The 26,604-nt window shown below is 40.6% G+C and overlaps 1 protein-coding gene across 2 annotated transcripts in view; it reads left to right on the top strand.

The window, feature by feature from the left end:
• nim1k.S (NIM1 serine/threonine protein kinase S homeolog) overlaps positions 1 to 24,523 on the top strand; it is a 42,659-nt gene extending 18,136 nt beyond the window's left edge. Inside the window, exons 2-5 of one of the 2 annotated variants that reach the window (XM_041580580.1) lie at positions 13,239 to 14,122; positions 15,771 to 16,039; positions 18,492 to 19,210; positions 23,646 to 24,523. In XM_041580580.1, coding sequence (XP_041436514.1) covers positions 13,822 to 14,122; positions 15,771 to 16,039; positions 18,492 to 19,210; positions 23,646 to 23,661 — 1,305 coding nt within the window. In that variant the 5' untranslated portion in view covers positions 13,239 to 13,821 and the 3' untranslated portion in view covers positions 23,662 to 24,523. Of the gene's footprint in view, positions 1 to 13,238; positions 14,123 to 15,770; positions 16,040 to 18,491; positions 20,771 to 23,645 lie in introns of those variants that run through there. The other variant, XM_018244499.2, reaches the window with a different exon arrangement.
• Positions 24,524 to 26,604: the final 2,081 nt, after the last annotated feature.

The following is a 26,604-nucleotide window of genomic DNA, read 5'->3' as shown; positions in this document are numbered from 1 at the left end:
TTCTCAAAAGAGGAAACAGATTTTTTTGGATTCAATTTTGAAATCTGACATGGTGCTAGACATTTTGTCAGTTTCCCAGCTGCCCCCAGTCATGTGACTTGTGCCTGCACTTTCTGGCAGGCTGTTATCTTTCCTACTTAATGTAACTGAATGTGTCTCAGTGGGACTTGGCTCTTACTATTGAGTGTTGTTCTTAGATCTACCAGGCAGCTGTTATCTTGTGTTAGGGAGCTGCTATCTGGTTACCTTCCCATTGTTCTTTTGTTAGGCTGCTGGGGGGGGGGGAGAGGGGTGATATCATTCCAACATGCAGTACAACAGTAAAGAGTAATTGATTTATCAGAGCACAAGTCACATGAATGACAGCAGCTGGGAAACTGACAATATATTTAATTGAATATTAAAAAAATCTGTTTGCTCTTTTTAAAAATGGATTTCAGTGCAGAATTCTGCTGGAGTAGCACTATTAACTGATGTGTTTTTTTTTTTAAAAAAAAACAACATATTTTCCCATGACAGTATCCCTTTAATATATACACTGATGTTCCAGACATCCGCTTATACCTGGTACCCACGCAGCTTTGAACATCAGACACCCTGGGTGAGACAGGATTTAGCATAAAACACTTAATGCCGTTCAGGTGACCAAGCTGAAAGCTTAGGGGAATCTTGTCGGTGAACTAATCTCACAGGGGAAACCAGTGCACCTTGTTCTAGAATCGAAGACAAGACAAAGTCAAATGCTGACACAGAAAGACAGGATTGCAGCATCAGCTATAGCCTAATACAAATGGGCCACATTAAAGAGAAGATTATATCAGGATTAACAATTGGATATAGAGACGATTGCCCCTGGCAGAGATATTCTGTGTCCCATGCAGACAGAAATAGAAAGTATACCTGTTAAACGGGTTGTTCACCTTCCACACACTTTTTTCACTACTTTTTTCAATTGCTGCCCATATTTTATTTTTTTTTACCATTTTTATAGTTAAGTTTTTATCTTAAGTATAAAGTTTAATGTTACTGTTTCTAGTGTTTCAGTCTGGCAGGTCTGTGATCCAGGAGCATCTGAACTGTTACAATTTGCTAAATGTAGTTGATATATTTAGTTGATACATTTCTCAGCAGCATATGTGGAATATTAGCAACTATTGTATTAATTCTAACAGCTGCCTTAAAGGAACAGTAACACCAAAAAATGTAAGTGTTTTAAAGTAATGAAAATATAAAGCAGTGTTGCCCTGCACTGGTAAAACTGATCTGTTTGCTTCAGAAACACTACTATAGTTCATATAAACAAGCTGCTGTGTAGCAATGGAGGAAATTGAAAAACGGCTATATGGCACAGGTTAACTAATGGATAACAGATAACACCATTAGTCAGACAGAGCTTATTTGCTATCGGCTGTGTAACCTGAGCTTTTTCTCCTTTGAATGGCTGCCCCCATTGCTACACAGCAGCTTATTTATATAAACTATAGTAGTGTTTCTTAAAGGAGAAGGAAACCTAGTCGGCGCAAAAACCCTCCCCCCCCTCCTGTGTGTTGCCCAAACTCCCTCCTCCCCCCTGGCCTACCAGTCCCGCTGGGCAAATGCCCCTAACTTGTTACTTACCCTTCTGCGCAGGTCCAGTCTACAGAGTTCACTGACGCCATCTTCTTCCACGCGATCTTCTTCCTGCTTTGACCGGCGCATGCGCAGTAGGAGCATTTCACCAGTACGATCTACTGCACATGCGCCAAAAGTCACGAAGTGAAATCGGAAAACTTCATGACTTTTGGCACATGCGCAGTAGATCCATACCGGCGAAAATGCTCCTACTGCGCATGCGCCAAAATGCCGGTCAAAGCAGGAAGAAGATGGCGTGGAAGAAGATGGCGTCAGTGAACTCTGTAGACTGGACCTGCGCAGAAGGGTAAGTAAAGCTCCCGACCCGCCACTAACCATTCAGATCAAAGTCTTACCAGTCAGATTAGTTAAAGAACAGATCAGCAATGTTCTGCCCCTGACAGCAATCGTACGATATCTATGTCCAACCAAAGCTAGTGACAGTCTCCCACTGAAAATCGTACGATCGGCAATACACGCAGAGATATCGGCAGCCGACAGAAATTTTCTAACCTGTCCGATCGACCAAACGACCAATCTCCGCCGGAAGAAAAATGTCGGGACTCTCCACACAGGGTTCGAAAATCCTACGAATCCTCGATTCGTACGATCAGATCTTTGCGTCTATGGCCATCTTAACAAGTTAGGGGCATATGCCCAGCAGGACAGGTAGGCCAGGGGGGAGGGTGGGCAACACACGGGAGGGGGGAGGGTTTTTGCGCCAACTAGGTTTCCTTCTCCTTTAAGCAAACAAGGTTTTACAAGTGCAGGGCAACACTGCATTATATTTTCATTACTTTAAAACACTTTTATTTTTTGACGTTACTGTTCCTTTAAGGGCAGAGACAGAAGAGAAGACTCGGGGCGATTAGTCGCCTGGCGACAAATCGCCTCTTCTTCGGGCAAATAATCTCCCCGAACTGCCTCCACAGCAGCTATAATCTAAATCGCCGGCTGATGGCACTCGTATCACTTCATTTTCGGAAGTCGCCCAAAGTTTTCTTGCGACTAAATCTTCCCAAATCTTCTCATCTGTCTCTGCCCTTAAAGGGGTGGTTCACCTTTAAGGTAACGTTTAGTATAAAATGGCTAACTCTAAGTCACAAACAGAAAATAGAAAGTCATTTTGAAAACGTCTTTATTTTTGGTGAATTATTTGAGACCAACTAAACTGAAAAAAAGGTGTTTGAGGATTAACAGCCTCTTTAAAGTCTCAGTCTTCCAAAGTAAAAATGACATATATTCATTGCTGCATCATATGAGAATGGACCAAACCCCTGATCATTTTGCATACAGCATGCATGAGACAATGTTAACACCTAATTATATCCATACTGGCCTAATTACATCATATACAGAATCATTTTGTTCCCTAGCAATAATTCAAACAGTTGGTTCCTTTGAAATGGTAATAAGAATAACATGCATTATGATATTGTATATCTCAGCCTTTACTCTGAAGTCGGTCTAATGCAAACTCCTTCATCTCCCATAAGCCTCTGCTTCCACACATATACTGTACATACTGTATAAGGGCTCATTTAATAACACAGGCACAAAGCTTTGGGTAGAAAATGCACAAATATTTTCCCCCCACATGCACTGCCCTGCACTATTACAATATTAAATGAATCTCTGTGCTGGTAAATTGTGCACAAGTTGCAGAGTTTTCTTTCAGTAGTGTGTGTGTATGCAAGTTGTCATTTTCAGCATGTCAGCAAGTGATGTTATTTATAGGACTGTGTTTTGTCTGTGCTTTGCACTACGTGCACAAGACAACATTGTCTAGATTTTATTTGGTTAATAGCCTTTGGGAAGGGAGTATGACTGCAGGATAGCAGGTATAGTAGGGGGAGATGGTGTCTATAGTAACAGTGGGGATAATAGTCTCTGGGAAGGGAGTGTGACTGTGGGATAGCAGGTATAGTAGGGAGAGATGGTGCCTATAGTAACAGTGGATAATAGTCTCTGGGAAGGGAGTGTGACTGTGGGATAGCAGGTATAGTAGGGGGAGATGGTGTCTATAGTAACAGTGGGATAATAGTCTCTGGGAAGGGAGTGTGACTGTGGGATAGCAGGTATAGTAGGGAGAGATGGTGCCTATAGTAACAGTGGATAATAGTCTCTGGGAAGGGAGTGTGACTGTGGGATAGCAGGTATAGTAGGGAGAGATGGTGTCTATAGTAACAGTGGGATAATAGTCTCTGGGAAGGGAGTGTGACTGTGGGATAGCAGGTATAGTAGGGAGAGATGGTGCCTATAGTAACAGTGGGATAATAGTCTCTGGGAAGGGAGTGTGACTGTGGGATAGCAGGTATAGTAGGGAGAGATGGTGCCTATAGTAACAGTGGATAATAGTCTCTGGGAAGGGAGTGTGACTGTGGGATAGCAGGTATAGTAGGGAGAGATGGTGCCTATAGTAACAGTGGGATAATAGTCACTGGGAAGGGAGTGTGACTGTGGGATAGCAGGTATAGTAGGGAGAGATGGTGCCTATAGTAACAGTGGGATAATAGTCTCTGGGAAGGGAGTGTGACTGTGGGATAGCAGGTATAGTAGGGAGAGATGGTGCCTATAGTAACAGTGGATAATAGTCTCTGGGAAGGGAGTGTGGCTGTGGGATAGCAGGTATAGTAGGGAGAGATGGTGCCTATAGTAACAGTGGATAATAGTCTCTGGGAAGGGAGTGTGACTGTGGGATAGCAGGTATAGTAGGGAGAGATGGTGCCTATAGTAACAGTGGGATAATAGTCACTGGGAAGGGAGTGTGACTGTGGGATAGCAGGTATAGTAGGGAGAGATGGTGCCTATAGTAACAGTGGGATAATAGTCTCTGGGAAGGGAGTGTGACTGTGGGATAGCAGGTATAGTAGGGAGAGATGGTGCCTATAGTAACAGTGGATAATAGTCTCTGGGAAGGGAGTGTGGCTGTGGGATAGCAGGTATAGTAGGGAGAGATGGTGCCTATAGTAACAGTGGATAATAGTCTCTGGGAAGGGAGTGTGACTGTGGGATAGCAGGTATAGTAGGGAGAGATGGTGCCTATAGTAACAGTGGGATAATAGTCTCTGGGAAGGGAGTGTGACTGTGAGATAGCAGGTATAGTAGGGAGAGATGGTGCCTATAGTAACAGTGGGATAATAGTCTCTGGGAAGGGAGTGTGACTGTGGGATAGCAGGTATAGTAGGGAGAGATGGTGCCTATAGTAACAGTGGATAATAGTCTCTGGGAAGGGAGTGTGACTGTGGGATAGCAGGTATAGTAGGGAGAGATAGTGCCTATAGTAACAGTGGGATAATAGTCTCTGGGAAGGGAGTGTGACTGTGGGATAGCAGGTATAGTAGGGAGAGATGGTGCCTATAGTAACAGTGGATAATAGTCTCTGGGAAGGGAGTGTGACTGTGGGATAGCAGGTATAGTAGGGAGAGATGGTGCCTATAGTAACAGTGGGATAATAGTGTCTGGGAAGGGACTGTGGGATAGCAGGTATAGTAGGGAGAGATGGTGCCTATAGTAACAGTGGGATAATAGTCTCTGGGAAGGGAGTGTGACTGTGGGATAGCAGGTATAGTAGGGAGAGATGGTGCCTATAGTAACAGTGGATAATAGTCTCTGGGAAGGGAGTGTGGCTGTGGGATAGCAGGTATAGTAGGGAGAGATGGTGCCTATAGTAACAGTGGATAATAGTCTCTGGGAAGGGAGTGTGACTGTGGGATAGCAGGTATAGTAGGGAGAGATGGTGCCTATAGTAACAGTGGGATAATAGTGTCTGGGAAGGGACTGTGGGATAGCAGGTATAGTAGGGAGAGATGGTGCCTATAGTAACAGTGGGATAATAGTCTCTGGGAAGGGAGTGTGACTGTGGGATAGCAGGTATAGTAGGGAGAGATGGTGCCTATAGTAACAGTGGATAATAGTCTCTGGGAAGGGAGTGTGGCTGTGGGATAGCAGGTATAGTAGGGAGAGATGGTGCCTATAGTAACAGTGGATAATAGTCTCTGGGAAGGGAGTGTGACTGTGGGATAGCAGGTATAGTAGGGAGAGATGGTGCCTATAGTAACAGTGGGATAATAGTCTCTGGGAAGGGAGTGTGACTGTGAGATAGCAGGTATAGTAGGGAGAGATGGTGCCTATAGTAACAGTGGGATAATAGTCTCTGGGAAGGGAGTGTGACTGTGGGATAGCAGGTATAGTAGGGAGAGATGGTGCCTATAGTAACAGTGGATAATAGTCTCTGGGAAGGGAGTGTGACTGTGGGATAGCAGGTATAGTAGGGAGAGATAGTGCCTATAGTAACAGTGGGATAATAGTCTCTGGGAAGGGAGTGTGACTGTGGGATAGCAGGTATAGTAGGGAGAGATGGTGCCTATAGTAACAGTGGATAATAGTCTCTGGGAAGGGAGTGTGACTGTGGGATAGCAGGTATAGTAGGGAGAGATGGTGCCTATAGTAACAGTGGGATAATAGTCTCTGGGAAGGGAGTGTGACTGTGGGATAGCAGGTATAGTAGGGAGAGATGGTACCTATAGTAACAGTGGGATAATAGTGTCTGGGAAGGGACTGTGGGATAGCAGGTATAGTAGGGAGAGATGGTGCCTATAGTAACAGTGGGATAATAGTCTCTGGGAAGGGAGTGTGACTGTGGGATAGCAGGTATAGTAGGGAGAGATGGTGCCTATAGTAACAGTGGGATAATAGTGTCTGGGAAGGGACTGTGGGATAGCAAATGAGGGAACTATTGCAGCAGCAGAGAACAAAGTGACTCGGGGGCAGGGACTCTCTAGTCTCCATAGCTACATTGTGGCACAAATGGGCACAGTACAAAAAGGCAGAACCCTTAAAAAAAAACAGACAAAAAAAAAGACATTTAGAAAATATTCCTGGAATAACTTTCTGTACTGGGTCACGGTGTCTCTTGGAATGCTTTGAATCTCACTGCCATGATGTGAAGGAAATTGGTTCTCCCAGTACAATTGCTACATTTATCCCTTTACTCGCTGACCAATTAAGCCCAGCTCTGAGTACACATTGTCTATCATTTGCAATAATATTCAAGCACTGGGTTTGAATCAGCACCAGAACATCTGTTCACTCATGAGCCAAAAATACGTATTTCTGTGATTCACTTACTTGGAGAAAAGAACATTATTTACCCAAAATAGTTTTGAGATTTTACTTAGCGGTCAGGCAAGGTTTGGTCTGATTTGTTTGGGTCAGGCTGTGCAGAATCCCTGCATTACTAATATACTATATATTATGGATTTATGCAAACCTGGGCCATTAAAGTCAATATTCCACTCTTTTATGGTATATTTTTAACAACAATTTTTAATTGCTATATTATTACCCGATGCAACATTTATGAAAAGTGCAAAAAATCCGCACATCCACCATGTTTTATGCATAGTTGCACCTGCTGAAAGTCTGTGCAAAATGTTTCATGCTCCCCCCCAATGCATAAGCCCACACCAAAAGATGAGTGCAAAAGTGTAACGATTGTATGTGTATTGCACAAGTTGCATCAGTTCATTTGATTTTGAAGGCATAAAAATGGGGACTGGATCAGTGCACTGTGGGGGCCCTGTACTTAATAAAGGTGAAATACAGGTCCCTTGCACCTTAGTATAGCGCCTTGTGTCTCTGTCATAGTTTACACACTAGGGTCAATATTCTTGAGTAAATAAACCTGCCTGTATATAACTGGAATGTTGGAGTCCAGAACACTTATACGCAACCCACAAAGACATGGGGAGAATAGACACACTTCTTGCAGATAGTGCCCAGGTTGGAACTGAACTCAGAGCTGGAGGGTTCCAGCTCTGAGTTCAGTTCCAACCTGGGCACCATCTGCAATGCAGGGCTGCTGTGCTGAAGTACCAACCTGTGAGCTGGAAAATAGCGTTAAGCATCCGGAGATACTACTTGGGGACCCCAAGCCCCAAATATTATTCCTTACAGATCTCATGTGTTATACTAGTACTAGCCCTGTTCTAATGTAACTATATAAAACATTATTAAAAGGATAATGTCATGGGGAAAAGGGTTGTTTTTAAATGGCATCAATTAATACAATGCACCTCACACATAAAAGAGCAACTTGTTTATGTTTAATCTTCAAATCTAAACATCAATCAAGCCATTTTAGTTATTCCCCATGTTTCCTTCCATCTCCTGAGCTGTGTGACCTTTGTAAAATTCTGATGACTATTTCCACCCGAAGTCATTTTATGTTCATATAATAAGAAATGGATTTTTCCACTTTCCCCAAACCAATCGTATCTGTCTCTGGGGCTTCACACTAGCAAAAGAAACAGGGTGCTGGGTAATATTGGGGCTCGTGGTTGAAGGAACAGTAACACCAATAAATGAAAGTGTTTTAAAGAATTGACAACATAATGCAGTGTTGCATTGCTCTGGTAAACCTGGTGTTTTTGCTTTAGAGACTCTACTATAGTTTATATAAACAAGCTGCTGTGTAGCCATGGGGGTAGCCATTCAAGCACAGGATACACAGTAGATAACAGATAAGTACTACTATAGTTTATATAAACAAGCTGTTGTGTAGCCATGGGGGCAGCCATTCAAAGTTAACAGATAACCTCTGTAGTATACAGCAGGATTCTAGAGAATGTATCTGTTATCTACTGTGTATCCTGTGCTTAAATGGCTGCCCCCATGGCTACAGGATACACAGCAGATAAGCTCTATAGTATATAATGTGATTCTCGAGAACTTATCTGTTATCTACTGTGTATCCTGTGCTTCAATGGCTGCCCCGGTGGCTACACAGCAGCTTGTTTATATAAACTATAGTAGTACTTATCTGTTATCTACTGTGTATCCTGTGCTTGAATGACTGCCCCCATGGCTACACAGCAGCTTGTTTTATATAAACTATAGTAGTACTTATCTATTATCTACTGTGTATCCTGTGCTTGAATGACTGCCCCCATGGCTACACAGCAGCTTGTTTTATATAAACTATAGTAGTACTTATCTGTTATCTACTGTGTATCCTGTGCTTGAATGACTGCCCCCATGGCTACACATCAGCTTGTTTATATAAACTATAGTAGTACTTATCTGTTATCTACTGTGTATCCTGTGCTTGAATGGCTGCCCCCATGGCTACACAGCAGCTTGTTTATATAAACTATAGTAGTACTTATCTGTTATCTACTGTGTATCCTGTGCTTGAATGGCTGCCCCCATGGCTACACAGCAGCTTGTTTATATAAACTATAGTAATGTTTCTCAAGCAAACACACCAGTTTTACCAGTGCAGGCCAACACTACATTATATTATCATTATATTAAAACACTTTTATTTTTTGGTGTTACTGTTACTTTTAAGAGTTGGAGGGCCCCAGCTTCTAAAAAGATAGTTAAGGATGAGTCTAATATCCCTACACTAGGCAGTGTCATCGGTTAAAGACCCCAATGTTCAGCCCTAAGTTTATTAAATGAGCCCCAGATGATCCAGTGATTGGAAGACGCTGTTTGAGCTCAGTGTCCCTGATACCCACCCCATGCAGTCAGCCTGGAGCACAACTGGAAGAATTCATAGGCAATAATAACAGGAATTAGTAAAAGTCCTTTAGATTATAGACTGTGAGAGAGATTTACCTGGATATATTGCACAGACCTGAGAAGTGAAAGGAGAACTGGGCAGGACAGACAGACAGGGAGACAGACTAAGCTCCTTTGTACTGTAATAGGATCAAGGCTAACCTGCCAATAGAGCAGTCTCATTGTGGCCTGATGCAAAAAGGTAAAGAGCTAAACACTCAATAAACAGTATATATCATTGCACACTATATGTCATGTCTTTATAGTCACAGTGCTGCATCGTTACCTGGAATTCCAGCACAACTGCCAGCACCAGCAGTGGAGTAGAGTGGGCGATAACCTGAATGTGAGCAGAAGCAGTTTGTAGTATAAGAGGTTTTTTTCCGGTCTATGTCTACCCAGCACCTGTCAAAGGCTGTTGGGTTACTGAGAGTTGTAGTTCACCATAGGACATACAAACCTGATTTATATCATATTCCCCTACAGAAGGGGGAGACTTGGCTTTCATGCATATCCTGGTGCCTCTCTTCTCTAACTCCCATCCTGATGATAATGGGATGTATTAGATGCACTGTGAACATTGTCCATCTGACTGCAGAGCACTTTGAGCGGAGAAGCACACGGGTGATGGAGAGGGACTAAGAGACACTTTTTTTTTATTCTTTCTCACCTTTAGATTTTAGTCAATCCACAACTTATTCAAAACAAGCACAGATCTGATTGGTTGCTTGTTTATATAAACTATAGTAGTACTTATCTGTTATCTACTGTGCATCCTGTGCTTGAATGGCTGCCCCCATGGCTACACAGCAGCTTGTTTATATAAACTATAGTAGTACTTATCTGTTATCTACTGTGTATCCTGTGCTTGAATGGCTGCCCCCATGGCTACACAGCAGCTTGTTTATATAAACTATAGTAGTACTTATCTGTTATCGACTGTGCATCCTGTGCATCCTGTGCTTCAATGGCTGTCCCATGGCCACACATCAGCTTGTTTATATAAACTATAGTAGTACTTATCGGTTATCGACTGTGTATCCTGTGCTTGAATGGCTGCCCCCATGGCTACACAGCAGCTTGTTTATATAAACTATAGTAGTACTTATCGGTTATCGACTGTGTATCCTGTGCTTGAATGGCTGCCCCCATGGCTACACAACAGCTTGTTTATATAAACTATAGTAGTACTTATCTGTTATCTACTGTGTATCCTGTGCTTGAATGGCTGCCCCCATGGCTACACAGCAGCTTGTTTATATAAACTATAGTAGTACTTGTCTGTTATCTACTGTGTATCCTGTGCTTGAATGGCTGCCCCCATGGCTACACAGCAGCTTGTTTATATAAACTATAGTAGTACTTGTCTGTTATCTACTGTGTATCCTGTGCTTGAATGGCTTCCCCCATGGCTACACAGCAGCTTGTTTATATAAACTATAGTAGTACTTATCTGTTATCAACTGTCTATCCTGTGCTTGAATGGCTGCCCCCATGGCTACACAGCAGCTTGTTTATATAAACTATAGTAGTCGCCTGCAAATATAAAGATTCAAAGGTGGCATCGAGGGCCATGATTTACTGCCTGTCCTATTTAATATGGGGCTCTCATACCCGGCTCTGCAATTTGTACCAGATTTGCCTACAATGGCACAGAACATGGTGCACAACAAGGTGCATGTTTGAGTTGGCACAATTGTAAAGAGAATAGCACCCCTCTAATCAAAAATCTCTATTATTTTTCTTTATACATATAGGCAGAAGCTGACATAATGATTTATTCGGTAGAAGTAGGTAGACTTCACATAAATGAAATATTTTGATGGTTATAAGGGCTGAGGTTTTACAGGAGCCTATGAAGAATTCTTCAGCCAAAGCAGAGCAATATGGAAGCATTTGGAACTTGAAACCTAATCTAGAAATCAAATGCCCAAGATTTAGTTTGTTTCTTAGATGCTTTACATAAACCTAATCCTCTTGTGCTTTAACTGGACTCTTTGGCTCCTTGAGAAATCTGACTTACCTTGGGTTCCTTGGCACATCCCCCTGTTTAATCTGTCTTCTTTCAGTTATTGCACTTTACTAGAAAACACAGAGGAAATTTTCATTTTAATCTGCCTTGATTCTGTCAGTCCAAGGTCCCCGGGAGCAGAAATTGCTGGAATGTTTGATTGATAACTAAACCACATAAAATGATGCAATTTAGCTTTTGGCACATTGATATTTATATCCTGTGTATGTTTTATAAATGGTTGTTGGGGTCAGTTTTTCCAGCAGCCAGAAAGCAGATTAATTATACACTACATTTTTGTTGTTATACTTTTTTCATAGCTTATTTTCCTGTTTATGCCTCCCGTAATTACCAGACAATGCCTGGTTGCTAAGGAATAGAGCCTAGCAACCTGCTTGCAGATTCAATTCCAACCTAGAAGGCTACAAAAATTAAATGACTGAAAAACAATAGCAGCCAATTCTTGGGGAACATTCACTGGTCTGCTGAAAAGTAAACATCTGATTGGATGAGGTGGGTCACTAGACACTATTTTTGTGTTGTACCTGTTATTACGTTACCCCCATGTCCTTTATGATGGCACAGGCATACCCACAGGAACCTTAAAGTGGAACTATCACAAAATCTTAATATAAGCTTCCATCTGTATATTTCCTTTTTGGGACTAGTTTATTCACTTTATCATAGGAGTTATTAATGAGGTCCTTAGATTAACCCCTTCTATGCAGTCTTTGAGACAATTCCCTTGACTGTATGTGGAAGGAGCTAGCCTGACTGTTGTGCGATAATGTACAAATTGGCTATATGTTATACTCCATAAGGTATGTTGTGGGTGGCAACTATTGCCTTTCAGTATAGTATTTCCTGCTGTGGGCTTACGGAAAATCTCAGAATCAATCTTGCCCTGGTCTCTATTACCTAAAAATGATCTCCTTAATGTGGTGTTCTAAAGAAAATTTTAAATTAAGCCTATTATCATTTAAATAATTGTGAAAATCCATTATTAAATCAAGTGGACCATCCCAGATAAATAAGAGGTCGTCGATAAAGCGACCATACCAAATTATGTGCCTTTTTTCTTTATATACTATGATCTATCCTTATATCTATTTAGCCTATTTGTTCCCATACAGAAATTAGTAATGACCATGAAATAGGCAAAATGTTTAGAAGCAGGAGGGCCCACTGACACCTGGGCCCACCAGGAATTTTCCTGGTATCCTGGTGGGCCAGTCCGACCGACACTGGATAGAGAGATAGACAGACAGACACATAGATAGATAGATAGATAGATAGATAGATAGATAGATAGATAATAGATAGATACATAGATAGATAGATAATAGATAGATAGATAGATAGATTGATAGATGTAGTGAGTGAGAGAGAGACAGAGAGACAGAGAGAGAAAGACAGAGAGAGAGAGAGAGAGAGAGAGATAATAGATAGATAGATAGATAGATAGATAGATAGATAGATAGATAGATAGATAGATAGATAGATAGATGATAGATAGATAGATAGATAGATGATAGATAATAGATAGATAGATAGATGATAGATAGATAGATGATAGATAGATAGATAAATAGATAGATAATAGATAGATAGATAGATAGATAGATGAGAGATCGATAGACATTTAAAAAATGTATTTTCATGTGCATTTTATCTTTGGCATGATAATGTCTATATTTTATTGCCTGTTACCTCCATCTATATTATTAATTTAGAATAAAAGATTTGCAGGTAGTGCTATATATATATATAAGGCTTACAGACAGTGGGGCTGCAGCTAAATGTGGCTCAAAGTATTCAGCTATAGAACCAAAGGTGACATTTGGGGTGAACGCTCTGGGATTTGTTGATGTCCTGTTTTCTGAGCAGTTGTGGTTCAAATATGTCCTTAATCATATAGTGAGTTTGTAACACAGCCATGTGGTGTCATTATTAGTTTAAGGAAACAAGAAGTTGGTTTTGCAGTTGCAGCATCTGAGAGAAAGTGATTTTGCCAGGTGTTATTCACACTCTTCGCATCTCTCTCCAGGGAAACCAGACGTCTGGGCATCTTCTGAGAAGGCTCAAGTGTTTAATGCAGACTTGTCATTGTCAAGGAAGCTAAAGTGACATTGCCGTTAATCCTGCAGCTGTACCACGTGAGCCAGGCTGTAACTTATTTGCCTGCTGAGCCATCGTCCACATAATCACTGGATCCTTTGTTCAGGCTGGATACCCTTTGCACCACATAGAACTTTGGATACAAAGAACTAGGTGTGAGGAAACCTCTGAAGGATGAACCAGATAAGGGGGAAAGTAATTGTTGTGCTGATCAAACATCCAAGAGGAGCTGCTTCAACCCCAACGTGAGCACATCTGTGCACTATTATTGTGCCGGACTGACAAACCAACTTCTACTGTTGAATTGTAAACAAGAGATATTTTACACTGTAGAAAATCCTAAAGGACTACATCTTTCTGTTTCTTCTCAAACTGCTTTTTGAAAAATCTGTGCTTTCTTGACTAACCAAGACCTGATTATATAGGATATCGTTTATTTGGGTTGAAAAAAAGACAAAAGTCCATCAAGTTCATCATTTTGTCTATGTGCCCGGTGCACGACCGCAGTCCAAATGTTGACCATGACAGCGATGTACATGAATGGAGGGGGGGTGGGCAATGCGAGGTATGCCCGGTGGAACCGGCAGGAGAGCTTGGAGGACTACGTCCGATCTGAGTGCTATGAGAAGGACTCAGAAGGGAAGCAGTGCAAGCTCACGCCCTTAGAAAAGCTCACCCAAGACATGTCACGTGATGAAAAGACGGTCAAGGAACTGACCCTCGGAAAGAGAATTGGCTTTTACCGAATGCGTGGGGAAATAGGGAGCGGCAATTTCTCACAAGTGAAGCTTGGTATTCACGTCCTGACTAAAGGTAAAAATCATAAACACTTAGATGCACAGAATTTGGTATTGTACAGTCTGCGTCTGAATTAAATACTAAGTAGCGATGCAGGACGGCCCTGTGATATTTGGCATACATGTCCCTGAAATCATCTGTGGAGTCTTTCATTCTTGTCCCTGGAAAAAAAAAGTCTTGTAACCCATAACAACCATTTAAGATGTTTGCTTTCAAACAGGTGACCGGTAAACATTACCGATGGATTGGTTGATATAATATTTACTATGAGCGGTGCACTTGCCATTTTTTTTTTATTAAATTAAACTCCAGGTTTGGAAACCCTTTCCATGGAGACAGGACTACACCTTCTGGAGACAGTTGGAAAGTGCCATTTGGAATCCTGGTGTACAACAACCTGCCATTTCATTTGATGTAGATTATGGAATTTGTAGCTAGAAAGATACAAATTTGCCATAACATGTCTACATATAAGTCTGTCTACCCCCATTTAGTTGCTTGGTAGGTGAGAATGGACAATGTACCAGCAGATAAAATAGGCAAGGGAATTGACATCAGCTTTCTTTATGCCCCAGCTGCACTTTTAGGTCCCTCGCTATTTAGGGCTATATGCCCAGTAGGAGTTTATTAAATTGCAGTGTTTTAAACTCAAGTGAGTGTAGGGCTGGGAAAACAACAGTTGATTTGGATCCCTCAGTGAAGGGGTCACAAGTTTATTTTGGGCTCTGCTATTTGGGTTTTGACCCACAAAATATCCCACTACTACGTGTAGTCATTCCTCCTAAGAGTATTCATCATAAGGGTGCTGTGGGATTTTCTACATACCATCATTTTATTCAAATTAGTTGGATTTAGTGAATCCAGTTGATTTGGCTAAGAGTAAGTAGCAACTAATAATGGCAAGTAGAAATTCCCTGGATCCCTTTAACTCCCTGCACCTTGTGTTAGCTGCGTTGCACTGGAATACATTGAGATTTATGTTAAAGGGATACTGTCATGGGAAAACGTGTTTTTTTCAAAACGCATCAGTTAATAGTGCTGCTCCAGCAGAATTCTGCACTGAAATCCATTTCTCAAAAACAGATTTTTTTATATTCAATCTTGAAATCTGACATGGGGCTAGACATATTGTCAGGTTCCCAGCTGCCCCAGTCATGTGACTTGTGCCTGCACTTTAGGATGGAACTACATTCTGGCAGGCTGTTATGTCTCCTACTTAATGTAACTGAATCAGTCTCAGTGGGACTTGTCTTTTACTATTGAGTGTTGTTTTTAGATCTACCAGGGAGCTGTTATCTTGTGTTAGGGAGCTGCTATCTGGTTACCTTCCCATTGTTCTGTTGTTAGGCTGCTGGGAGAGGAGAGGGAGGGGGGTCATATCACTCCAACTTGGAGTACAGCAGTAAAGAGTGACTGAAGTTTATCAGAGCACAAGTCACATGACTGGGGCAGCTGGGAAACTGACAATATGTCTAGCCCCATGTCAGATTTCAAAATTGAATATAAAAAAATCAGTTTACTCTTTTGAAAAATGGATTTCAGTGCTGGAGCAGCACTATTAACTGATGCGTTTTGAAAAAAATAAATGTTTTCCCATGACAGTATCCCTTTAATGCTCAAGGCAAATAGTTTCTCTACTAAATATTGTATTATCTCTTTTCAGAAAAGGTTGCTATAAAAATCCTGGATAAAACCAAGTTGGACCAAAAAACCCAGCGCCTGTTGTCCCGGGAGATCTCCAGCATGGAGAAGTTGCACCACCCCAACGTGATCAGACTCTATGAAGTCGTGGAGACCTTGTCTAAGCTGCACCTTGTGATGGAGTATGCGGCAGGTGGTGAGCTGTTTGCCAAAATTAACACTGATGGAAAATTATCGGAATCAGAAAGTAAAGTCATCTTCTCTCAGATACTGTCTGCTGTCAAGCATATGGTAAGGAGTCCCTTTATATTAATGTTCTTGTGATGAAAATCAGATTTTTTTAATTGATAAAACTGTATTTATTTTATTATAAAGCATTAACTCCACCCTTTCAACATAAAGGAACCAATTTTTACCCCAAGCTTGTAGATTTTATATATGGATGGTATTTAAAAGATGAGGTCAAGAGATAAAGTGGCAGCCTTCCAAATAATTGACATTAAATAGAACCTCCATGTTGGGTTAGGCTTAAATGCATGCAAGACAGATTTCCCATTAAATTCATCCCATTAATATTTGAGCTGTAGCATTTTCTACATATTATACATGCTAAGATACCCAATATGTATTGTGCAGCGTTTGGAATATATGCAGCCCTACTTTAGGTAGAATTCCTCTTCTATTTATCTGGTATAATCTTTTTGTTATAAACAATAAATGTCCATGCCCAAATTAAGCTGCAAAATAAGCTTCACAATCCAATAATTATCTAAGGACCAGAAATGTATTGTGGTTCAATAACTTCGTTCTCATATAAAAAGGTGTTTTACGGGGAAATTAAAATGTTATATAAGCTTCATCATACTGAAATAAGACATTTTCAAAATATAATCAATTAAAAATTCTGAATCATTTCTGAAATAATCAAGTCACTATTTACTATCCCCTTCTCAACATTTGCCTCTCTTCATACAGGGTTTTTAATGACAGATTTAAATGTATTTTTTAGGATAATGGCTCCTTTTGTCTAGAAAATGTATTAGAGCCCACTCTATTAAAGTCAACAGAAATTCCTGTCTCTCTACATGCAGGATTTGTGCCAAAGTCAGTTATTTTGTTAGAGTTTGTCTGTGCTGGAGTCGGTTATTTGAGTGAGCTCTAATTCATCTGCTAGGAAAGGGAGCTCCCCTAAAAGATATGTATCTGTCCATCAGAATCTGACACTCATATTTTAGTATGATGAAGCTTATTTAAAATTTTCATTTTTGTGATAGTTACCCTTTATAGGAGGAATCATTCAGACCCACCATTAACTACATGGGGAACCATATTTGGGGCCTTACCTATAGATTAAGGATCTCTGATCTACGTTGTAGATGAGACTGTATTCCCCAAAATTCTTTTTTCTGAAGCACTTCTGCTGGTAGTGGCCTGGCTGAAACCAAGTAGTGAAGGGTACAAAGTTGATAAAAGTCACGGATAAAAAACAATAACACGCCATATAGTCAACATTTATTGAGGTACCAGTTAAATATGTTTTAAATAAGTTCAATATCCAGTGAGGAATGAGGAGATATTACTCATATTGATAGTCTAGCCCGGCAGTTCCCCTACAAACATCCTCAGGACAGATTCATAATTTTTTTGATAGTCCCCCTTTAAAGGAGGAATCATGGAGACCCACCAATAACTACATGGGGAACCATATTTGGGGCCTTACATGTAGATTAAAGGGATACTGTCATGGAAAAACATGTTTTTTTCCAAAACTCATCAGTTAATAGTGCTGCTCCAGCAGAATTCTGCACTGAAATCCATTTCTCAAAAGAGCAAACGGATTTCGTTATATTCAATTTTGAAATATAACCAGACATATTGTCAATTTCCCAGCTGCCCCAGTCATGTGACTTGTGCGCTTTAGGATGCAGGCTGTTATTTCTCCTACTTAATGTAATTGAATCAGTCTCAGTGGGACTTGGCTTTTACTATTGAGTGTTGTTCTTAGATCTTCCAGGGAGCTGTTATCTTGTTTTAGGGGGATGCTATCTCATTACCTTCTCATTTTTCTGTTGTTAGGCTGCTGGTGGGGGGAGGGGTGATATCACTCCAACTTGCAGTACAGCAGTAAAGAGTGATTGAAGTTTATCAGAGCACAAGTCACATGACTTGGGGCAGCTGGGAAATTGACAATATGTCTAGCCCCATGTCAGATTTCAAAATTGAATATAACAAAATCTGTTTGCTCTTTTGAAAAATGGATTTCAGTGTAGAATTCTGCTGGAGCAGCACTATTAACTGATGCATTTTGAAAAAAAAACATGTTTTCCCATAACAGTATCCCTTTAAGGATCTCTGATCTACATTGTAGATGAAACTGTATTCCCCAAAATTCATTTTTCTGAAGCACTTACTTCTTCTGGTAGTGGCCTGGCTGAAACCAAGTAGTGAAGGGCACAAAGTTGATAAAAGTCACAAATAAAAACCAATAACAAACCATATAGACAACATTTATTGAGATACCAGTCAAATATGTTTTAAATAAGTTCAATATCCAGTGAGGAATGAGGAGATATTACTCATATTGATAGTCTAGTCCGGCAGTTCCCCTAAGAACATCCTCAGGACAAATGGTTTTAATATTGGTTTCCATATATATTCAAGTGTGTACTTGGCCAACACTTTTGCATATAAAATTAAAACACGGCACGGAAATCTCACTAACCCTAGATTTTTTTTTCCACAGCACGACAACCAAATTATCCACAGAGACCTGAAAGCTGAAAACGTGTTCTACACCAGTAACACCTGTGTAAAGGTGGGGGACTTTGGATTCAGCACAATAAGCAAAAAGAATGAAACCCTAAACACCTTTTGTGGCTCTCCGCCATACGCTGCTCCTGAGCTTTTTCGCGATGAACACTACATTGGTGTTTTTGTTGATATCTGGGCTTTGGGCATTCTCCTGTACTTCATGGTGACCGGCAGTATGCCATTCCGAGCAGATACCGTGGCCAAACTGAAAAAGTGCATTCTCGATGGAACATACACCATTCCTCCTTATGTGTCGGAACCGTGCCAGAAACTAATTAAGGGGATGCTACAGCCCATCCCTTCAGACAGGTGTAGCGTCGATTACATCATAAACAGCGAATGGATGAATGGAATACAATACCCTAAACCATTAGAACCCATAAAACTTGATCCAAAGCATCTCTTTGATGGAAACCCTCTCAAGGATGAAGACTCAGAGGTGAAGAACATTTTAGATAACTTGGGCATCACAGAAGAACATGTTATTAACAATCGGGGGAAAGACTCCCGCAGCCCCATAACTGGAATATACAGGATTGTTCTTCACAGGGTCCAGAAGAAGAGGGCGGTGGAGAGTGTCCCCATCATCACAAACCCAGAACCAAAAGAAAAGTACATGAAGAGGCCTCACAGGACACAGCGGGAAATAAGGCATACTTCTAAATTTTGTACAATTTTATAAACTGTGTTGCTTTGTGTAATAATTGGGCACTTTTTAACTTTTTATATTTTACTTGATGCCTTTTATGATATTGACAGCTTGTTTTTTTGGGGTTTTTTTTTTCAAGGACTAAGTTACCACCAAAAATTTTTGTTTATAAAAAATTTGGTGGAAGGTGAAGTCCATCAGTGAATTTGGTGTGCCAAGTAATAGCATTTGTATACAGTCACTAAGTACAAATTGGTAGGTGTGAACATTGTCTGGGGAAAAGTCAAGTTTATTGACTGATACAGTTTAGAGCTTTTCAGAAGCCATTGGTGTCTTTCAATGAAGCTCTGTTACCATATTTACCCAGCAACACAATCACTTAGACACAAAATAATCACGCAGTGTACCTTACACTTCTTCTGCACCATTTAGTCACAATCTTTTGTAACTCTGAGCAGTTAGTATCCAGCCTCAGCAATAAGAGTCAGTAGATGTTTCTCCAGTAGAGTAAATGCCTTGAAGACCAACTTATTTCAGGTGCATTGCCACGATACAGGTTACAGCGTTATATTGTGCAGCAAGTGTTAAACCAAAAGCAGTGGTTGACCTATAATTTTGGGCAAGGTTGCAGGGGAGCTGTAGCTCACTATAGCTGACACTTGTAGTTAACAGTAGCTGGAGAAATGATGCACCAGTAATGCAAGAACATTATATGAGCTGACAAGTTCCTAGGCTCCATGATGACCATTTTGTATACATGAAAGCCAAGAAATACAAAATAGCAGGGCAGTATGTTGTGGGTCATGGACTAAGATACAAATGTTTGACCCTGGGCCCCCAGGCTTTCTGCTGTAAAGACACATGCCCTATATCCCAAGCAGTTTATTTTTGCTATTGAGCTAAAACAATGCCCTATATTTAACCAAAGTGATTTACAGGTAAGTGTGAAAGTGCCTTTCCAGAGGGAATAAGTGTGTATAGCAGGGGTGGGAAACTTGCTGATCTTCAGCCAATGTGAACTACAGCTCAGAGCAGCCTTGGCCTGATGGGAAATCTGCAAGAGAGTGTAACTAACATATAGAAGAAGGTTTAGACCAAATGATATTGAAGTTCATCTAAGACAGATATTCCATTGCAGCGGAAGGGGAAGTCCAATGGGATAGTGTAGACTTTGGTCTATCAAGAAATTAGAAGTTCATTGAGCACTAATGACCCTTCCAGCTGACCCATAGACATCAATATCTTTATCTTTATATAAATATTAATATCTTATAAGTGCAACCACACTCATGTTACTTGGGGGCATGTCTCTGCAATGATAACAGAGCATTTTGAGGATTTCAAGCTCAAACCTCACACCTTGGGTCCCACTGCTCTATTGTGCAGAGGAGAGAAATAGTAGAAATAAGATGGAAGAATAGCAAATGGGAAGAAAAACTAGAAGAATGAAGGAAAGTGTAGAAACAAAAGGTGATAGAAATAGGAATATGAATGCCAAGGGTTTGGGGTGATACTTGGGATACTGTCATGGGAAAACATGTTTTTTCAAAACGCATCAGTGCTACTCCAGCAGAATTCTGCGCTGAAATCCATTTTTCAAAAGAGCAAACAGATTTTGTTATATTCAATTTTGAAATCTGACATGGGGCTAAACATTTTGTCAATTTCCCAGCTGCCTCCAGTCATGTGACTTGAGCTCTGATAAACTTCAATCACTCTTTACTGCTGTACTGCAAGTTGGAGTGATATTACCCCCTCCCTTCCTCCCCCCCCTAGCAGCCTAACAACAGAACAATGGGAAGGTAACCAGATAGCAGCTCCCTAACACAAGATAACAGCTGCCTGGTAGATCTAAGAACAACACTCAATAGTAAGGCTAGGGGCACACGGCGCGATTTCGCCGCGATTCTGCGCTGGGCGAGTTGTCGCTGCGTTTTTTAAGCCGAAATAGCTTTGCTAACTTTGGCGCTAGCGTCAATGCAAATCGCGGCGAAATCGCTGCGCTAATTCACACGCGGCGATTCTTTTTCTACTGTCGCCCGGAAACGCCCAGCGAGGCAACTTCGGGCGACAATAGAAAAAGAATCGCCGCATGTGAATTAGCGCAGCGATTTCGCCGCGATTTGCATTGACGCCAGCGCCAAAGTTAACAAAGCTATTTCGGCTTAAAAACCGCTTAAAACCGCAGCGACAACTCGCGCAGCGCAGAATCGCGGCGAAATCGCGCCGTGTGTCCCTACCCTAAAAGCCAAGCCCCACTGAGACTGATTCAGTTACATTAAATAGGAGAAATAACAGCCTGCCAGAAAGTAATTTTATCCTAAAGTGCAGGCACAAGTCACATAACTGGGGGCACCTGGGAAACTGACAAAATGTCTAGCCCCAACTATTAACTGATGTGTTTTGGAAAAAAACATGTTTTTCCATGACAGTATCCCTTTAAGAAAGAAGGGAAGATTTAGACGAGGGGGAGGAAAAGGTAAAATAATAGTAACACAGAAGGAGTCGAAAAGGCAGAAGGGAAGGGCGTAAATGAAAGTATGGGAAGAAAAACGGAGAATGGTTGAAAGACAAAAAAGATGGAGCATATAAGAGGGAGAAGAAACATTATATGGCAGAACAATGGAATTAGGGAGTTAGGAGGTGAATGCAAAGTAAGAACAGAGCAGTAAAAACATGTAGAGTTCTGGCCCCTTTTCTCAGGTTCTCTGGTTGTACCCCAAGAATTTTAGTCTGAAAGTGACGGATGGTTATGAAAACTCTATAAAGAGTATGAATAGTCCTTTCATTATTAGACCCACTGGGTAAAAGAGATTTTATCAACGTTATCAGAGTTTATATATTTAGCCGTAAATGTATAAATTGCCTTTGACTTTTTCTACCTGTTTCCGAGACTTTTTCACATTCTAGTTGGGATTTTTTGAGGGGGGGGGGGTTGGTTTGCTTTGCAAAAATACCTGCTTATTAGCTCAGATAACAATGTTAAAATGAGCTCCTTTATTTATAAGTTCTGTTAGGGAGCCCTCATTTTAACAAAGCGCTTGGAACTATCTGCTTCTTCATCTGAAGTTATATTCTGCTCCGTCGCTACAGCAGGGCCAATGGCTCCAGTTAAAGTGGTAATTCGCCTTCAAGTTAACTTTTAGTATGTTGCCATTTCTGAGCAACTTTTCAATTGGTCTTAATTTTTTTATTCTTTATAGTTTATTATCTTTTCAGCTTTCAAATGGGGCTCACTGGCCCTGTAAACCATTGCTCCGAGAGGCTGCACTTTTATTATTTCCTATTTATTATCCTGTTCATATTCCAGGATCTCATTCCCATGGCTGCCTGGTTGCTAGGGTAATGTGGGCCCTAGCAACCAGATACCTGCTGAAATTCCACCGAAAAGCAGCTGGACAGAGAGCTAAATCATTCAAAAACCACAAACGATAAAGAAATGGAGACCAATGGCAACCTGTCTCAGAATATCACTCTTTATATCATACTAAAATGTAATTTAAAGGTGAATATCCCCTTTAAAGGGGAACTATCGCGAAAACGAAAACGAAATATAACTGAAATAAGTTTTTTTAAATGCAATCAATTTAAAATAATGTACCGTTTCTGAAATAATCAAGTTTATTTTCACTATTCCTCTCTCAGCATCTGTTTCTCTTCATTCTCTCTTCATGCAGCAGTTGGGTGTCAGATATTCATTGACAGTTAGATCCAATATAACTTATAGGGGGGCTCCTTAACATTGAAGATGTATTAGAGCTCACTCTATTAAAATCACCAGACATCATGTCTCTCTACATGCAGAATTTGTGCCAAAAGCAGTTATTTTGATAGATTTTGTTTGTACTGGAATCAGGTATTTGAGTGAGTCTAATACATCTGCTAGGAAAGGAAGCCCCCCTATAAGATATATAAGATCTAACTGTCAATGAATATCTGACACCCAACTGCTGCATGAAGACAGAATGAAGAGAAACAGATGCTGAGAGAGGAATAGTGAACATAAACTTGATTATTTCAGAAACAATGCAGAATTGTATTTAGAAAGTTTCTTATTTCAGTATGATGAAGCTTATATTACATTTTTATTTTCGTGATAGTTCCCCTTTAACAATAACCCAGCTGAACAGATCTGGAATTCTGCATTTTCTGGCTGACATCATGGCGTCTGTTGCTTCAGTAGCTTGCAATGCACTTGCATGTTTGGAAAAATGTAGGATATTCAATGCGGTTTTGACTGCCAATATGTGTAATGGTGCCGAAATAACCAAAACAAGTGCAGTTTAAATAGAGGCTGCTTCTAAATGTCTCGCTGATCCCCTGAGCTTTGCCATGTAAGCTGGGACCCTTCGTATAACTGCACATGTGCTTATTTGGGAATAGAGTCAGTGCTAATGCTGCATGCTATTAATATATCTGGTTTGCAATGCATTGCAGGCACCTACGCTACTGAGGAGCTGCGAGTGCTAGGGGGGAATCTGGAGCTCGGCTTATGGAGCAGAAATTGCACCAGGAATCTTGGCTTCATTCTTCATGTAAATGATCTCTAATGTTGAACATTTGTTGCACAGCATCAGGGACTCTCCCAACACCAGAGGGGCAGTATAAATGTCCTGCGCTTCAACGCAAGGGTTTCATCATTCCTCAGTTACGTACTGTATATATTTTATCATTACTACAAGCAGGAAGCTTCATAATCTGACTGTCCTTACAGTAAAAAGAACTATAACTCTGCTGATGGTGAAACCTCCTTTCCTCCAGTGTCAGACGATATCCTGCCAAATTCTAGAGAAGGAAAGTTAACTACATCATTAGACTGAGCCATTCTTCTACTCCCGGGGCACCTTATTTCAAAGTCACCAAATCCTGGATGATAGGAAAGAAGAGACTAATTAAATGCAACGCTGAAGCCAAGGGGCAGATTCACTAAAGGGCAAAGTGGCTAACGCTAACGACTTTTTGTGATCGTTGCCACCCGCAGGGACATCGCCAATTCACTTACAGGCGCAGGCGACAATTCCCTAGCGAACGGAACCATCACTAGCATTCATTCACACTCTATCGCCTGGCGACTTTTCGCTCTGGCGAACGATTGTTACTCCGCAAATTCACTAAAGTGACGTTACTTCTTTCACCCAAATTGACCACCTTAGACCAGGCGAAGTGCTAAAAAGCAGCTAAATCTTCCTCAATCTTCTGTCACTTCCATCATATCCTGTTTCCCGAAAATGCATTAACATTCCAAAAAATGCTGGCGACTTTTCCTTTTTTTTTTTTGAAGTGGGATTGGCTGCAAAAGTCCTAACTTACTTTTTTGGGTAACCGATTTTCTCCAGACATTTCATAACATATGGAACATTCATTTTACAGTGGGCTCATGTGTAGGGCATTATATTAACTCTCTTGTCTTTATTAAAGGACCAGTAACATTAAAAAAAAATTTAAAAAAATTTGTTAGTATACATTGAAAAAAAAAAACCACCAAGACAAATTAAACTTTAAAATTGCAAAAAGAAATAATTTACAGAAACTCCGCTTGCGCTCCTCTTTAGAAAAGGCGACACAGCGGTGATCCATTGTGCGCCGCTCAATTTCTCCTCCCTGGCTATCTCCTATAAAGAAGGCAGGGAGGAGAAATCGAGTGCTGCACGATGGATCGCCCGATTGCTTTCTGAAGAGGAGCGCAAGCGGAGTTTCAGTAAGTTATTTCTTAATAAAGACTTTGCAATTTTAAAGTTTAATTTGCCTTGGTGTTTTTTTTTCAATATATACTGAAGAATTTTTTTATAATTTTGATGTTACAGGTCCTTTAAGGTTTTTAATAAAAACCGATAACTTAAACATTTTCAGCAACATTTATAATAAAGACTTCCATACAATTTTTAATTCCCTGCCCTATGCAAATTGACCTAAGCGCAAGATCACTAGCGAATTTTCGCTAGGCACAAATGAATGCTAGCGCATCTTCTCTATGAAATGCTCGCACTGCCGAAATAATGCTAGCAGAAAGTCGCCTGCATTCGATGCCTGTGACGAAACTTTGCATTTTAGTGAATTAAGAGTATACGTAGCGCATTTGCGCCTGGCAAAGTGGTGCGAGGGGTGCAAAGCTGACGCTGGCCTGTTAGTGAATCTGCCCCCAAGAGCGAAGCTGATGCTGGAGGTTTAGGAAAAGAGTCAGAAGAAGAAGGCAAATAATTAAAAAACTATACAAAATAAATAATGAAGACCAATTGAAAAGTTGACCATTCTATAACATACTAAAAGTTAACTTGAAGGTGAACCGCTCCTTTTTCGTATGTTATAGAATGGCCAATTCTGAGCAACTTTTCAGTTATTCTTCATTTTCAATTTTTATTTATAGTTTTTAAATTCAATTTTACCCTTTTTTGTCTCTTTTCAGTTTTAAAATGGGGGTCACTGACCCCATCTAAAAAAGAAAACAAATGCTCTGTAAGGCTACAAATGTATTGTTATTGCTACTTTTTATTACTTGTCTTTCTATTCAGGCCTCTCCTGTTTATATTCCAGTCTTTATTCAAATCACTGCATGGTTGCTAGGGGAATTTGGACCCTAGCAACCAGACTGCTGAAATTGCAAACTGGAGAGCTGCTGAATAAAAATCTAAAATAACTCAAAAACTACAAATAATAGAAAAAAATTAAAACCCATTGGAAATTGTCTCAGAATATCAGTATCTACGTCATACTAAAAGTTAATTTAAAGGTGAACAAACCCTTTAAATGGTAACGATGGCAGTTTGGCCTATTCCTTACGGTCATTTCCTTATCCCATACTGTATAGGAGAACACTAGCTTCTTGTAATGGCACGTATGTTATTTATCCCACTGATCCTGTAATACTCTGATGCCCCTCTACTCTTGGCCTTGTGCTTTCCCAGCCCGGACTTGCAGAGGATGATGGGCAATTGTAGTTCTGAATAACTGCAGGGGCCAAGGCCTGGGCACCTCTGTTGTGAAGGATCATGTTTTCTATTGAATAGTGACATAATAACGTATGAACCCCTTCTGCGTTTCGCCTGAGAACTCCGAGTATTTGCCGTAGTGCTGGGTGGTTCCAATAAAGACACTTATTGTAGCTGAATGCAGTTTGTATTGAGAGCCTTGCAGTTATTTTTCTCTTTAAAGAACATGTTGTATAAAATCACTATTTTACTACAATTTGAGGCTCATGTTATTATTGACAAGCTGTTCTTTGATTGGGAATACGGATTCTAGGGGGTGGGGAACGCACCTTTCCAGCAAAAGGTTCATATATTTATCTCCATACCATTCAGCGTTATTCTGGCTGCTCACCCAATGGGAACAATCAAGTGACTGGAATGCCTTGCCATTTCTATTCAGTCCTCATTTATGATGGTTTGTGGCCTCTGTA

This window comes from Xenopus laevis, chromosome 1S (assembly GCF_017654675.1).
Source record: "Xenopus laevis strain J_2021 chromosome 1S, Xenopus_laevis_v10.1, whole genome shotgun sequence".
NCBI classification, from domain to species: Eukaryota; Metazoa; Chordata; class Amphibia; order Anura; family Pipidae; genus Xenopus; species Xenopus laevis.
This window is presented reverse-complemented; position numbering and strand designations above follow the sequence as displayed.